At 31.2% G+C, this 17,700-nt stretch overlaps 1 protein-coding gene and 1 pseudogene across 2 annotated transcripts; both read left to right on the top strand.

Moving 5' to 3' along the window:
- The first annotated feature begins 937 nt into the window (after nucleotides 1–937).
- On the top strand, nucleotides 938–2,461 carry LOC149881366 (macrophage metalloelastase-like). The gene is made up of 4 exons (XM_090069819.1): nucleotides 938–1,147; nucleotides 1,245–1,448; nucleotides 1,646–1,892; nucleotides 2,043–2,461. The coding sequence occupies exons 1-4, from the start codon at nucleotides 1,094–1,096 to the stop codon at nucleotides 2,285–2,287; spliced, it is 750 nt and encodes a 249-aa protein (XP_089925945.1). The 5' UTR covers nucleotides 938–1,093; the 3' UTR covers nucleotides 2,288–2,461.
- A 2,391-nt stretch (nucleotides 2,462–4,852) lies between these two features.
- LOC149881365 (uncharacterized) lies at nucleotides 4,853–6,891 on the top strand (annotated as a pseudogene). The gene is made up of 2 exons (XR_016446056.1): nucleotides 4,853–4,982; nucleotides 5,498–6,891. The product of XR_016446056.1 is annotated as an uncharacterized LOC149881365 (transcript).
- The last annotated feature ends 10,809 nt before the right edge of the window (nucleotides 6,892–17,700 follow it).

The following is a 17,700-nucleotide window of genomic DNA, read 5'->3' as shown; positions in this document are numbered from 1 at the left end:
AAAAAAAAAAAGGAATGGGAGAAAAATCATTAGCAATTGCTATCTTTTTGATAGATATCTCGAATAATGTTGTTGTCCTAAAACTAGCATTCTTCTTATCTCAATATTTTTTGCCTACTATTATTATGGCATTTAAGATAACGATAAAACATCAAACCAGTTTGGGAATTAAATCTGGTTAATCTTTTAACCACGTTTTGATGAAGGCGGAAACAGCCTCACTGGTGAGCAGAGAGAGAAGTGTCTTTCTGCTTTGTAATACAACTGAAGGTAAACATAAAAAGAAATGTTTTTTCAATTAGTACAAGAAATTATTCCTAAATCGGGAAATCACATTTTCAATAAGTCTTAACAGAAGCTAAAATGTCATTTGATACGTGTAACCGGTGCATTAGTGTAAATTACAATATTATAAGTAATTTTATTATGTTAATAGTTTACAACATCTAAAAAGCATTTTGACTTAATAAAATAAAAGAGCAAAGATGTCAAAGAATTACACAAAAATGTCCCGAGCAATACACCTCATATAACTGTTAAAATGTATTCTTACAATATTTATACTACATATTATACTGTATATATGACTTAACATCGGAATGCGATGGTCTGATATATGACAATGCTGTGGAAACTGTTAAAATATTTGAACGGCTATTGAGGAAGCAGGAGAGTTGTATGGCAACTCTAATTGCCTGTTCGCACAACCATAGAGCTTAAGAGCTCGTTTGTTGTGCGAATAAACGAATGTTAAAGTGATATTTGGAAAAGTGCTTATACTTATAATACATTCTAAATATTGTTGAAAAGGCGTAGATTATTATATATTATCATACTTATATATAGTCCTTATACTTATACGTGTCATATTTTCATATCCGTGTGTCAATCACAAAAATCCAAAAAAAAAACATTGTTTAAAACTTGTGACGTCAACTTCGTTTGCATCGAAGAAACTTGCGTAACATATTTTTTAAATAAAAGCCGTTTCCTTTTTGTAGAAAAGTATGAAAGTGTTGATGAAGCATCCATCAAACAGAAGAAACATTCATAAAAATAATTTTTTTTTACGTTGAGTTTGTCAGAAGCAACTATGAAGATCAAATTTATAGGGTTGCAACTCCTTTTAATTACGGTTGCTACAGAGGTAAGAGCTGTATTAATATTGAGGAGCCATTTTAAAATAAAGATCTCTAATTAATTCTTCTTTTAAGAATTGCTGAACTCGCTCGGATTTTATTTAGGACATCCCTAAAGAGATTTGTTCTAAGAGTAACGAAAAAACAACCAAAGCACCGCTTGAAAATATACAACAGTTTGATAAACTACCAATTTCAAAGTTTCCAGCTGCACCTGTTTCGAAAATAAATAGAAAGCTTGTCATTAAAAAAGCTAGTGAAAAAATACACAGAAGAAGTATGCGCCAAGAGAAAACGTGGAATAAAACAGTAAGAAATTACATGAGTTCTTCTTGTTTGTAGCCTTAGCCTGTTGTCATCAGGAGTAACTGATAGGAATAACATTAAGGGAGGCTCTTAGACCATGTTTCTTAATTTCTTTTCCTCAAATTTTTTTTTTTGGTTATTATTAGTCGATTGTAGTTTTGTCGGCTTTTCATTTTTAACGTTGTTTCTCGCATATTTAGGAACTTACTTGGAAACTTTTAAATGACAACAACGATGGTTTATCACGAGATGAGGTGGAGAATACGCTTATAAAGGCATTTTCGATGTGGCAGTCTGTCAGCAACTTGAAGTTTCAAAAGTCAAGCGTAAATAGCAGCAAAAAAGTTGACATTAAAGTCTTGTTTGTGGAGGGTAGTCATAACAATAGTATTCAATTGATTAAAATAAATGAACACTCAAATACATTTCTGCTAAAGATCAAAGAGGGTAATCCTTTTACTTTCTATTAAACTTTTCTTATCTGCTATATTTTTTTTACTTTACTTTCTATTTAAATTTTTGCTAAAGCAAACTGATTTTTTAATATATTTTTTGAAATGCTATTTGACGTATTTTGCTCACACGTTACTTTATTAGGGCTGGTGAGTAATATCCATTTTAATGACGCTCATAATTTTACGGTCAATTCAACCAATGGTATTAGTTTACTGCACGTAGCTCTCCATGAAATTGGACACAGCTTAGGATTGGGGCACTCATATCATAGAAGCTCCGTTATGTATCCATTTCAATCACCTTCCCATCCAAATCTTAAACTCTCTGAAGATGATGTCAAACTGATACAAGCTTTATACGGTAACCCTCGCTCATCGGCGCTGTGAGACACTATGGTCAATATGATGTCGTTGAGCGTTACTGATTAATATTCTTGCCATTGACCTTTTATATGGGAGATCAATATGAATATTATATTTAAACAATGGATTGTTTATATATTTTATTACTTTGTCTTTATTGCTTTTATAGTTTCTGTATGATCGTCTTAAAATTTTGAAGACTTTTTTTTTTTTTCCTCAATTTTTCCTCAGGAGTTTTAATTTTGGATGCTTTGCATCTAAATGATTGCAGTAGCTACACGTAAGGAAAAAAACTACTATTTAGTAAATGATCATTATATTAGTAGTCATAAAAAAGACATTGCCTTGTTTCAATTCTCAAAGAAATAAAAGTCATTCAAACATTCAGCCCTGAAAAAAGACTCTCCCTTTCATTGAGCACTGGTGATATAAATACGTCATACTATAATGTAAAAAATATTAGTTAACAATTTTATCGTTACAATTATTATTTTTATCTTTATCATTATTACTATTACTATTATTATTATTATAAATATTGTTAGAGGCGTCGTTAGGGGGGTGCGGGCCGCACTGGGTGACATCATCAAAGTGTGATACCAAAAAATAATAAAAAATTTAATTTATTTTACCGAAATTAATTGAAATACACCAAAAGTCTCGCGAATTCTAAAATCGAATTATAAAAATAATGAATTCTAAAATAATTATAAGAATAACGAATTCTAAAAATCTAACGAAATAAACATTTATTTTAAATTAATATAAATAAAAACACGTGGTTACCTTGAATTTGTACAATTACAGCTCAGCAGCACTTTTAATTTAAGGTATATTGATCTTATATATTTATAAATGATAATTTATATACTTTATTTATAAAACCCATTCATTACTATTATTTTCAGATTAAAAGAACAACCAACATTGCAAAAAATCTTCTTAAAATTGATCATAGCATTGACTAATCAACTGAGAATTGGCTGTTTGCCAAATAGCCATCATTACCAACATATTATATATATATATATATATATATATATATATATATATATATATATATATATATATATATATATATATATATATATATATATATATATATATATATATATATATATGAATAAGTGTTTTTAAAAAGGGCTGAATTATTCAAAACCCGTTTTTGAGAAAACTAAAAACTCTTTATATCTTTTTATATTAAATATGCAGAATTTGTGTAATATATTTTTAAAAATATATGCAAGAGTAACATCTTAGTACACTTTGATAATTGTTATAACATTTCGTTTGTTAATAACTTATGTATAAAATTTCCAAAAATTGGCCCTTTTAAAAAAAATCGAATATTTCAGGAAGGAAAACAAATTAAAACTCCGTAAGAACTACAACTATGTACTTTAAAAAAATGTTTTAACGTCCCAGTAATAAATATAATACATATATATATAACTAAATTAGCTATCAGTAAGAACTACTCCAGTTCCCCCTCAAAGTCACAATGAAGGAGATTCTCACATTCATTAGTTGGCCAGGCGTACAGCTCGTTATAAAACTCGTGGAATTCTTCAGGAATGAATTGTTTTAATTTGTTAAGGTCTTCCACTTTCGCTCTTTTCAGTGTAACTTTGCCACTTGGATAAGCCAAACTATCCACCTGTAGTACAGTATTCGTATGTTTGGACATAAAAAATGTGTTGGACATTAATATTGGTGAATGCTTTAATGTAGCCTTTTTTATCATGTTCATATACAAAATGAAATAAGTTACTAATTGAAAAGTGAACCTTCTTTTCTTTTGGAGTAATTTTACCTTTGGTTTCTGAAGAAATGCAAGATTTTTTGTCACAAAAACAAACGTAATGTGTTACACTTTGTTGGAAGTGAGATCAAATAATCATTTAAAAAAGTCGCAACTTCATTAGGCCCTTTTCTTTCTTGACCTTCATGGTCTATATATATGTATATATATAGAGTCCAGGGGAAAAAACGGCAGTCACAATTTTGGTTTTTCTTAGTTATTGCCCCTGCCCTATGCATAGACTTGTATAGTTTGTACTGAACTAAATTTCAAGAGAAAAAAGTGGAAATGTCTATATGATGATAAAAAAAGAAAAAACTCTATACAATGGAAAAAGCGGCATGGTCCAATGTTTACAGGGGAAAAAACGGCACTGTCACTAATGTCATGTGATATTTTTAGTCACATGATCACACCGTCCAATGAGGGGTCGATTTTGTGTTAACAGCATTTTAACGCCATCTTTAAAATGCTGTTTACTCAAAATCGAAGAGCACTGTGAATTAACAAATAGACCCAAGAAAAGGAAAATTACAGGGAGAATAAAGGAAATACTAAAAAAACAAAAACTTTCGTCTCATACAACAGGACCTTACTGCAAATGTACACGATATAAATGTTTTGAAGTTGTAACAGTAGATGAAAGAGCTCGTTTTTTGGACTCTTTCAATGCATTATCGAGCAAAGAATACCAAGACTCTTTTCTGGCTGGCCTTATTACAGTCTGTAATCTAACAAGAAGGAGGTCGCGGAAAAATGAAATTATCTTAAAAGATTTAAATGATAACAGCTACAAAAACAAAGTATTTAAGAATATTGATGATAAGTTTACCCAGGTGTGCTTCAAAGCTTTTCTTTCCATCTTCGGCATCAAGAAAGGCAGGGTCGAGACAACAAAACGGATTTTATCAACTACAGGTAGGACTAGCATAGAGACTATAATACATAGAATAAGATCTAGTGTTTTTACATATAATTTAATTAACAAAAGCTATCCTTACATTATATTTCATATTGTGCAAACATTATTAGGCCTCTACTTTCGATTAGACTAGTCTAGTGCTCTATTAAAGGCTATAGGCCTACTAGACTAAAAGACTGTAGACCTATCTAATGCTTAAAATCTTGAATAATTTTAAAATTATAAAAATAATTAGAAAGGCCTTGGCTTTAGTCTAAATAAAAGGGACTAGTCTCTATTATAATCATATTAACAATAATATTCTTATTAACATAGTATTTCCCTAAGCCTAAGCTTTTAGTGTAGATTTAAATAAAAGGGACTAATCTATATGAAATGGTAAATAAATTGAAACAGCTTCTCAATTATTTATCAAGCATGTTGTTTTAAGATTATAATCTTTAATTTAGTTTTTTATGAACAGAAATTATTTAGCATATTTTCTTATTGTTTTTCATCTTTTCATCTTTAGGTGAGCCACCAAAGGACAGAAGAGGTCAACATACAAATAGACCTCATAAGCTGACAAGTGAAATGGTTCAGAAGATAAGAGATCACATTTCATCTTTTAGGGGTAGGCAGTCTCACTACTCGCACGATAAAACAAGACGCCTATATTTATCTGAGGATTTAAACATTAACAAAATGTTTAACATGTTTCAAATTATCTATCCAGATAGCAAGATTTCTTACAAGAAATCTAGGACAATATTTAACAATGATTTTAACATTGCTTTTGGATATCCTCGTACAGACACTTGTTCATAGTGTGATGAGCTTAAAATGAGAATAAATCTCATTGCTAAAGATAATTTAATGAACCCTGATTTGCAAGCAAAGCTTAAAGAGTTGGAAACTGAAAGGGACTTGCATCAAAGAAAAGCAGGAACATTTTATCGAAGAAAAAGAGAATCTAGGATAAAAGCAATTAATGATTCAACATTTGAAGCAATAGCATTCGACTATCAAAGAAATTTAAATGTCCCTAATAACTTAACCAATCATTTTTTTTACAGAAGAAAACTTTCATTTCTTTCTTTTAATATCTATATGCTATCGAGCAAAAATGTGTTTATCTATGGCTATGATGAAACTGTAGCCAAAAAGGGGGCAGAGGAGGTGACATCTTTGTTATATGATTATTTTATTCATCACCTAAGTCAAGATGTCAGGTAATTAGAGCTATTTTGTGATTCTTGTGCAGGCCAAAATAAAAATTATACAGTCTTTCGGTTTCTGGATTATCTAGTTCAGCATAAAAAAAGATTTGACTCAATAAAGGTTTTCTTTCCTGAAAGAGGGTATTCTTACATGGAGTGTGATAAAGACATGGGTCTCATTAACACCAAATCACAGGTCAATATACCTTCTGATTGGATTGATATTTTTAAAGCTTCTTGCAAGAATCCAGCTCCTTTCAATGTTTTGGAGCTCAGGCAGGACATGGTGAAAAATATGACACAAATTTTAAAACCTTTCTATAAGGTTGGATGTCCTGTTCCAACTAGATGTCTTAGAGAAGTGTTTTTTTCCAAAAATGATCCAGGAACAAAGAATCACAGAGACTCTTGGAATGGTGCCTTTTTAAATAGCACCATTACTTCAAATATGAGAGGCAAAAACAAAAATTCTCCATGTGAACCTTTAAACTTATACTCTGAGAAACTGTGCATATCAATCTTAAAAAGTTCACTAATAGACCTGACTACTTTGACTCTTTACCACATGATAACAATAAAAATGAAGTTAATGGACAAGAGGAGTTCGACTATTATTATATTAACTATATATATTGACTAAATAAAAATTAATGTTATTAAACAGTTCTGTTGAAATAAAATAAAATTCTTTTATCTTCCTTATAAATCATTGTTATTTTGTATAGTCCTTGTTTATAGAATGTTAATTTGTATGAATGAATGTGAGTTTCTTAGTTCAAATTAAGTAATGTTATATTTTTTTAAATTGACCTTTTAATTTTTATGACCTAAAAGTAAAAGTCTATTTGGTAAGAAGGGTTCAGTTTTATGTGGCCAACTTATATAATAAAATACAATGACCATTTATCTTTACTTTTCTTCATCTGATGTTAGGTAGACATTAACTTGTTTTGAGTGTACATTATTTTAAAAAGAAAAAAATCATGATTTTTAGAAATGAGTAAACACAGGATTTGTTGGATTTTTATCCATGAGCAATTATTGGATTCAGCTACCAAAAAAAAAGATGATTTTAATATTGTGCACTGCATTTAAACAGTCAGAACCGTTATTGTATAGACATTTCGAAGAATAAATTTGAAAAAAAAATGCTTTAAGGAACTCTCAGATATTCTAAAATAAAAATATATATGTTAAATTAATGTTAGTTATAAGTTTTTAGATAGTTGGTGCCTAAAATTTAAATAAAAAACAAGGATGAAACTTGCATAGTAAATTACAGTGGAAAAAACGGCAATGTCCAATTGGACCCAACTTCAAGTATGAAGCGAAAAAATTTAAATATTTAAGCCAGAACCATTTTAACTTCATTATTGCTTAAAGAAATGGACATTTTTGAGAATCGGTGAAAAAAAATTAAATGTTTGATTAAAAGTAATGTTGAGAACGATTTTAAACTTTAAAAATCGAATATCTCAAAACTACAAAAATGTGACTATGCCGTTTTTTCCCCTGGACTCTTCAAATGTAAAAAACGTTTAAAAAAGGAAAAAGGCATTAATACTCCTTATTTCCTAAATGCTATCTTGCAAAAGTTATCTCAAGAAATCTCGTAAAGCAATTTGCAATAAAAAAAATGATAAACGTAAAATACACAAGAATTGTGTTAAAATTCTAATCGCAGTAGATTACAGTTCAAAAATGTAATGTAGTTTATTAAAATGCTTAGTAAAAACTGTCCGGCGAATGAGAAAATTTTCTGGCATGATGAAGGCGAAATTTTTTATAATCCTTATTAGGGGATTCTTGCGCATCTTCTGAAAGTTGACCGGTAGGAAGTACTGCAAAATGTTTTATGATATTTTCTCCGTTAAGTAAGATTTTGTGTACTGAAGATGGCACACAGTACCATCCATAATTGGTCACATAGATTCGGGCAGTTTCTACAGCATAACTACCAAAACTTTCAGCATTTATCATAACACTTAAGGAGAGAGCTTGCAGAATTATGTAAAATCGCTTAATCGAATTTTCATCCACTCCAGTGATTTCAGCAGAGCAGCTTGCATTGTAAAAAAATCTTATGGCAGTATTACATTCTTTGGTATTACCACTTACTTGTCTTGGTTTGTCAATGATCAACCCTAGCTCCTCGCAAAAACGTTTCTGCACCAAGATCTTCTTCTCTTGCTTTAGCCGTTTCTTTTCTTCACTTGTGGCTACTCATATTTGGTAAGAGAGGTTGTAAGAAATATGTAATATCATTTCCATACAACGAATCCAGGTATGTAATGTAGACAATCGGTATTGATAAGAACTTTCATTTTCAGGCCTAGAAGCCACTTTGGTCAAATCGTTTATTTGCCGTGGAGTAGCTCCACATATTGTACATGTAAACCCAGAAGGCGTATCCATTAATGCCTGAGCCACTTTTCCATATATCATTGTCAGAAAAAGTTCATGTTTTACTTGTACACTTTTACCATTTTTATTAATTATAGACGGCCGCAAAGAGTTTATTTGGCTCTTTATTTCATCTACGATGGCTTTAGTTTTCTCGGGAGTCTCTTTGCAAAATTCTATGCATATAGGTTGACCAAAATGAACAGATGAAGGTGCCGGATTTTGCCAAACAACTGCGCCAGTTCGTAATTTCTATTGCAGAAGATGGTGGATAGCAGGTCTGTTTAATTTCTTGAATTTTATGATATGGTGGAAATATGGAACAGTTTCGTTCATTTGTCACCTTCTTCATGTAAGAATATTGTGCTTTTGTTAAATATAATCAATAAACACGCTGGGTGCTTCTTCATCCGTTAGCATATTTTTCTGGCTTGTGTTTTCCATAAAACTCGATATTAATTTTTTTTTGTCTTTATCAGCAATCCTTTATGATTCCACAAATTTTGCTTCTGCTTCTTCTCCTTTTAAACGAAACGGCTGAAGATATGTATTAAAGATGTGCTCGAATCCAAATTCCTTAAGTAACATGGAATTTTTTTTTTTTTTTGCTGAATTCTGACGAATCTCCATAAGACACGCACGGCCTTCCGCGTTTTTCTAAAGAAGTAGATGGCGTGGAGTCGGTAATTGCCTCTTCTGAGTTAGGTAAAGATACACAATATTCAGAATCCAACCAATCATTGTTCTTAGATAAAAAAAAAAAAAAAAGCTTCCTTTTTCCGTGACGTCTTTATCCATCGTTTATTAAACGACGGAATAATGTGCATTTGAATATCACTGATTATGAAACACAAGTTGTCCTCAGAAAGTTGATAATTTTCTTTTAAAATTGTTGACAGTGCCTCAACTGTCCTTCCTCCATCAATATAGGAAAGCAATAATTTACATTTGGAACACTTAAAAGCTGTCATTTTAACAAGTCACAAAAGTAACGTACGTAATATTCAATAGTCAAACGTATCGGTTTAATTTCCACTGTGAATTTCTTATACTGATATAAATGTTTCAACTCTTTATATATTGGCAGTGTACATTCACCACAAAATGAGTGCAAAAATACAAAATGCCATGGTATCAATAAAAAATTGATAATAAGTTAAAAAACATATACCAAGCTTTTGTTATAAATGAATAAAATTTGAAACCACGATAAAAAGCGGTTTTCTGTTTTTTTACATTTATCACTCTTTTCTCGATAATTTCGGAAACCGCACGTCATTCTGCAACTCATTCTTATACATGTTTTTAATAAACACCTAGGCTTCAATACTACATTAAATGTAAAGCATGGGGAAGCGTGGGTAACTGCCAAAAGTCTCAGTGAACTTGAAGAATATTATTTTTTTTCATTTATTTTATTGTTCAAATAATTACTCCTAAACTGAACCATATAAGTAAAAATGTATAATTTTCTTAAAATCTCCATAACATAAGCTTTTCAAAAATGTATAATACTTTATACTTATTCCTAGAAAGTTTTATAGAAAATTCACTTTTAAAGTGATGAAGCGAACAGGTTTGAAATGAACATCCGCAAAAGTAATAAACAATATGGCTTCAAAACCTTTATTTTTACATAAAATTATGTGAAATTCCTGCATTATAGTAATGATTGACCATTAAACTATTAAATAAAATTGAAATATAATGACAGTAGCGACATTAGTAAAAAACATTTATGATATGCTGTTGCTCTACAATTTTCCACTGTGCGTCGGTCCTATGTAAAGAAAACGTAAATGTTACACCTTACATATGGTTACAATTGACAAAACAAATCAAATTAAAGCTGTTCAAACTAGTTTGCTACATGTTTTCAAATTTTCTACTTCACATTGACATCTTTTTGCTGTCCCATTTATTTATTTTTTTCTAGCAGTAAACAGTTCAGCTTTTTCCATTTTCGTTGTCAACATCAGAGGAGTTCTAGGAATACAAATTACTTTCAGTGTTTGCTGTATTAATACAGTGGGTTGCATAAATATAGTGTCACTTGATTTATAAATGATTTTTTTTTTAAGTTTTTTAAAATTTAAAGCAAACAAAAAGGTTAACAATTTAAATTGTTTAAAATTTTGTTAACAGTGGTATTATAAACAAAATAAGAAAAAAAATTAATTCCAAAAAAAAAATTAAGATGTTTTTTTATGAGAAATATAAACAACTGTTAAAAAAACAAAAAACAAAAAAACGGAGCGAAAAATATAGAGTCAGGGTGCATTTTAGTATTTTGTATGCGCACCACGAACTTTTACACATGCACGAACACGTCAAAGCATAGATTCAACTAGTCCGATGCATAATTCTCCTGGAAATTCTTTCCAAAGCTTTTTTAAGGCCTGCTGTAATTGTGCAACACTGGCCATGCTCTCTTTGAACAATCTCTTGTCTATCAAAGCCCAAATTTCTCGATGGGATTAAGATCTGGAAAACGAGCTGGCTAAGGCATGACCGTTATGTTTTTCCGATCAAGCCACTCTTTAACCAAGACTGTAGTGTGAGTTGTTGCGTCATTGGGCTGAAAAATCCATAGTTGTCGTCTTCCGTAAAAAGCTCTGGCTGTTGGCATAAGTTTCGAGGGTCTCTTTGTAGTTGTACTGGTTAATTCTGCTGTTATTAATATGTTGTATGACCCTGTTTCTTTATGGGATAAGCATCCCCATATTCCAACTGATCCTCCTCCACCTTGTATCCTTGGTACACAAAAACGCTCTTTGAACTTTTCACCAGACAGCCTCTTGATAATTAATCTTGACTTGCGAATTATCACTTCAATATTGGATTTGTCGCTGAAAACGAGTTTGGTCCAGTCTTCTACAGACCAGTGAAGTCTTTCTCTACACCACTTTAATCTTTTATGGCGATCTTAGACACGCAAAAGTAGTTTTCGAGCAGCGACATAGCAATCTAAGCCTTTCTTATTTAGGCATTTTCGTACAGTCCATCTACTAATTTTAACGTTACCAGGCATATTTGTGAACCCTTCAGCAAATTCGCGGTAAGAAATTTTAGGGTCATTTCGATAGAGATAAACTTTGAGATAAACTAAGAACTTTGGTCTCTTGAAGTTAGCTTTAAAAGCCTACCAAGCACATTCGAGCTATTTATCGTTAGCTTTTTGTTTTATCTTTTAGCAGACCTACAATTGCCATCATATGTTGACTGAAACAGCTTTTCTGCCCAATTTTTTCTTTTTACTTTCCCAAATATATACCAATGCAAATAACTCAAGATATAATCTCGAAATCAACCACCAAATTTTAGATTGCTCGGATAACATTTCGTTGAGATATTTCAACTTAAGTTATTAAATTTTAGTTGACTCTTTATTTTTGCTACATTAGAATTACAGGTATGTTCTTATTGAATTAATAATTACTCAAGACTGGTTAACTTAACGAGTTCGAATTATATACCATTCGATAGAGAATCAATTAATTAACACATGTAATACGCCTTTAATCGTATTAATTAGTTGGTTTCAAAGAGAATTTTGATAAAAACAAAAATTTCGCATAAAAAAACTAGTGACTTTATATTTATGCAACCCACTGTATTTTCATCGACAAGCTACACGAATATATTAGCGTCTAATCGATTGAAATGTGAAATTTTTTTATCATTAGGTTGTTATTTCTAAAATATGTTTAAAAAACTCAATTTTATTTCCCATTATACAAATACTAGGGTTCGGACTGTCTGCGCAGATCTGCGCAGATATGCGCAGACAGTGTAATTTGTCTGCGTAGACGTCTGCGCAGACGTCGGCGCCGACAAAATTTACTGCTCTGCAGACGATTTTTTGAAATCAACAAATAAAAGTTTTAAACTTAAAAAATGTTTTAAGTAATATTTTAACTTTATTATAAATTTGGTGATTAGTAACAATAGGAGTTTTCAAAGATTCTTACAGTAATAAAAAAGTATAATGCTGGCGCCTATTCGGTGATTTCTTGACATTCAATTTCATTGAGAATTGCACCTTCTTCAAGAATGTAATCAGTCTTGTCATTTGTGTCCATCAGCACGATATTGGTATACAAGAATACCAGCTTTTCACCTCTCTCATTCGTAAGACGATTTCTTAGTCGCGAGTGAATAAATGGAAAGGTAGACCAAGCTCTTTCTGCTGTAGCCGATGAGCAGATCATTTCGTTAATAGGCTTAGCAATTTCGTAAAGAGCAGGATAATTATCACGACCGATAATGTTCCAATAATTTCGCGCGTTCATCTTGAATATTGTTTCCTTTCTTCTCTCAGGCAGCGCAGCCATTTCTCCTATTAAAGCAATCAATTCATCCTCAGCAGTGTCAGCAATTTCAGGTTTTATCTTTTCGGCGAATTCAACTGTTGCAGTGATAAAATCGGTTTTATCTTCATTCAAATATAAACCTTCTGCGGCATTTTTGGGCGTTAATATGAAAGGAATTCCAATACCTGGTGTAAAGAGAAAATCGAGGCGAGATTGCACTTTTTGTTGTATGTCTTTATCGTCCATATATGAATTGTACATTTGACCAAAGTAATCATACACGAGAGACAAGGAGCTTCATCACTTTCTAGCTTTCCGATCACGTTGGAAGGAAATTCAATGCTTTTGACAAGCTTAGAGAGACGGTCCAAAAATGGGTTAGATTTTATCAACGCCATAACATCAGCAGATGTATTCTTTGGTTGAATTTCCTTCATTTGATAATTTTTTCTGCATCTTTGACTGTTTTTGTGGCCCCAGCTATAGAAACTATGTCCTTCACAAGCAAGTTGACTCCATGAGCTCCGCATCCGCTAGCCGAGATGTGTGGATATTTCTCCTCGATGATCCTCGACGCTGATTTCATAACAGGAGCGTTGTCGCTTATGAAACTGGTAAATTTTTGCGAGCCAATCTTCTCAATAACTTATAAGATTGCCGCGGCAACTGCAGATGAATTTTGAATGATTCCGAATGTATTTATGGAGGTGTAAAAAAATGGCTTCTGATCGGGTGTAAAAAAAAAGGCTTCTGATCTTTAATACAAAAATTCACTATGTGATCGCCTCTTATGTTCGTCCAGCCGTCAGACATCAGTGTTAAGTTTGTTTCAGAATTCAAAATTTCATTTACAGAAGTAGAACATTTTGTGTATTGATTGTGAGCAGAGATCCTGATAAGGCTTTAGCATTCGGGATGACAGATGCGTACGATGGTTTGAGCGACTTAACGAAATCCTTAAAGGCCTCCGATTCGGATAAACAAAATGATATACCCGTACGGTAAAAGAAATTAGCAAGCTTCGTGTCGATATCATTTTTGAGTTCTTCATTAATTGGTGGATGTAGACGCTGCGTCGGTGAATCAGACGTTGACGGAACTTGCTGAGAATCATTGATTAGATGTGACGATTTATAACTACGCTTTGAAAACAATCTTTTTTCCTCGACACTGGCGTATGGACATGTTGATCTTTTATGCGCTGCAAGGCGTTCCTTCGACCATTGAACAGTTTTGTTGCATGCTAAACATGTGCCAGAACGCTTCTCTCGATCAACATTTGTCAAATAATTCGAAATTTTGATGTTTTCCATTTTAAATACTTTGAATGACGAAAATACACGATTTCTTGATTCTAAATCACTTTAAATTGAAGTAAGAAAAACTTACAAAAGCTTATATCGATTGATTATACGTAGCTCGAACCAAAAAGAAACAGGTAAACAACGAAAAACTCGTAAAAAGTAGATAATTATGTAAAAATAATTTCAGACATTTGATTCAGATAATTTAAATTTTTCTTTTCCATTTAAGTGTCTGCGCAGACGTCGGCGCCGACGTCTGCGCAGATATGCGCATATTTTCGTCTGCGCAGATCTGCGCAGACACTTTTTCCGAACCCTAACAAATACTAATAAAATAAATTCGGTTGGGGTTCTTCTGCAGATGAAATTTTATTAAGCTCGATTATAACAATTTTATCAACATTTCTATGATATTAAGTTTATAAACTTTCCATTCTAATTTCAATTCAGAAAAATTCGATTTAATTAAATTTTTTTCTTTCTAATATTCCATCTTTTTAGACAGTTCCGGTTCTACTAAAATTATTGAAATTCGGTTCTACGATTGGACACCAACAAGTCGCGTTTTAATAAATATTCAGTTGATGTATTTCGCTTATTTTTTAATTTCCGGACACATTTTGTAGGACCTAAAATTAGTTTAACTAGTCGGTGAGATTGACGACATTGAATATTTTGAAAGAATGACAAGACGATATTAAATATTTTGATATCTTTATAAATTACAGTTAACTGATAAAGCTAGCAACAACGGAACAAATAAGTAAGCAACAAAATCTCGGTACGGAAAGTATCGTGTAGTCACTGGATAGATCATTTTTTATGATACCCACCCTACAATACCGATAGAGGATTGGGATCGGTCTCATAAGGACTAATTTTTGCGAAATCAACTTCGAAGTATCGTTGATGGTAGTAACGTTCATACGACACTTCCGAGACTTCGGTGCTTACAAATAGAATGTTATAAGCATGTGTGCACTATAATTTCCTAGGATAAATAAAAAGAACATTCTTGAAAACTTGATAAAAATCAAAACAAATATAAAGAAACGAATAAAAAGATATAAAAAAATACAAAATTGCTACAGAATGTCACCATGGCAGGTTTAGTGAAGCTGTATTTGAACCAGGGATTGTTAAAAAAGTGAACCTAAATTTTAAGTAAATTTGCGGACTTTGACTAGATTGAATACATTCTTTCGTCTATTTATACATATCATCATCAGTATCAACATCAGTATCATCAGTATCATCATCAGTATCATCAGTATCATCATCAGTATCAACAACGTGTTGAGTTTTTTGTTTGTGCAGAGTCTCTTGATCTTGTAAAACTTCTCATGAAATCCGGAACTGGGGTTGGTGACAATTGAGCGCTAATATGATGTTCTATCTCTTCAAAAAAAGTCGCTCTTCTTCTAATCACAACTAATTCTTGATCGGTGTAAGGAACGTGCTTCCTATAAAGATATAAGTTTTAATCTGGTGCTGCAAAGCTTGGCTGCTCCGACTTCAAAGATACTACAATATATGGATATTTTATAAAAAATTTTTACTTCTCTGTGGAAAATATTTTAGTTTTAGGATTTCAAAAGTATTAAGACTTCTTTCATTTCGAAGAAACAGAACTTACTAGAGTAAGGGGAGTTATTGTTAAATTATAAAGTTTTATAGTTTAAAATGAAGAGAGACTAAGAAAAAAAAAAGTAAATTAGACACAAAGAAATTGATCGTCGTCAGTGAATAAGAATAGAAAATTTATTACTGTCTGTTGCGTTAACAGCTTTTTTTTATGGAACATTTTATTCATAATCAAGTTGTTGAAAAATCATTTATTTATTTTTTACCGATAAAATAATAACACATCACAAAACTCTCTTGAGGTACTAAATCCAACATCCGGACTGCAACATACTGACCGCATTAGAAACAAGGCAACATACTGTGGCATTAAATTTATGAACATACTGTGGCATTTTATACTTTTACTCAAATGCACATGCATTTTTTTTTTATTTGTTTCAAAACGAAATAACTTATTTTATTATCAAGAAAAGGAAATAACGTCATTATTTATGCTCTTAAATATCCTTGTGACAATTTTTATATTATGTAGTTTGTAAGATTGCTCCCAAAATCATTAATTATCTATTTTTAGTTTTATGTTTTAAAATTTTTAAAAATTTCAAGCAATCTTTTTTGATTTTAAAAATATCTCAGGAATCAACAGTTAAAACTTCGTTATATTTATTAACTGTTATATTTATTAACTGTTTGATATCCTTTACAGTGATTAACATCACTTATTATATTATCATTATTACTAATAAATTGTTATATTATTCGCAATAAATCTTCTTATTAAAGTAATTTAGTAGGTGTTACGAAAACGAAAAATATCTGTTCAGTTATTTTAACCTTTATTTTTGTGTAACATTTTGAAATAAAATTATTCATTTCATAATAGGATTGAAAAAAAATTTGTTATGTACAGCGGACACCTGCCGAAAGATAGATAAATTTTCTGAAAAAGACACACTGCCAACACTAAAATATTTTATTTATAAAAAGTATTAACTACAAAATGGAAAAACAAAACAAAAAATGAGAACTATTCAATTATTGTATTTATTTTTTAATATTTGTAGTGTTTATAATAATGGTAACATCTTCAATAAATTCTTTAGAGTTTTAAAACACACTACTTTAAAAAGAAGAGAAAAAAGATCTCACAAGAAAAAAAAATTAAATTCATCCTGTTGTAAATTAGCTGGCCAACCTGAAATCGAATTGATTTTAATCAATTCCCTTCACTTGCTCACTAAGTATACAATAAGGACCAGAAAATACTCCAATTTAAGAACCTACTATATGAAATTCAAAAAATGGACGAATTCAATATTATCGTCAAAATTTCCAAGAAATATCTTTTTTTTTCTGTTGTGTAATTGATTGAGATTTTTAGTTTACCGATTCTTTTCAGTATCCTCCAAAAATCTTCAATAGCACGAATTTCTGGGAAGTTTGCAAGGTTATCCTTTTTTCCACGAAATTGACATTCTTATCATTTTGTTCCAACACTGATCATCAAGAAACTGACATATTCGTTATCAAATGATTTTTTTCGATGAAAAGAATAATTTTCTTCTTAATGCAATCATTCAAGTAGATTTCCTGATTTACTGCATAACCACTTTCTCTAATCGACCAACACTAATCATCAAAAAGCTGAAATATTCGCCATCAAAATGATTTTTTTCGATCATCGGCGTGCTTAGAGATAAGTCATGCAGATATAAACAGGCAGTACTTAATCAAACTTAACAACATAACCTATATTTTACACTTTGAGGACTGTAAGAAACATCGGTTGAGTAGAATTTGTTATTCCCTCTTATTATGCTGTGTGATAGAGAGAAATAAGATTCGTCGTCCAAGATGATCAATTTTCAAAATGAGTTTCTTTACAGACCGCCACATTTTGTTTGGACT

This window comes from Hydra viridissima, unplaced genomic scaffold (genome assembly GCF_058129835.1).
Source record: "Hydra viridissima isolate aposymbiotic clone 2 unplaced genomic scaffold, HvirCarnegie_v1 scaffold_12, whole genome shotgun sequence".
Classification (NCBI taxonomy): Eukaryota; Metazoa; Cnidaria; class Hydrozoa; order Anthoathecata; family Hydridae; genus Hydra; species Hydra viridissima.
Note: the sequence above shows the minus strand (reverse complement) of the source record. Positions and strands in the feature narration are given on the sequence as shown.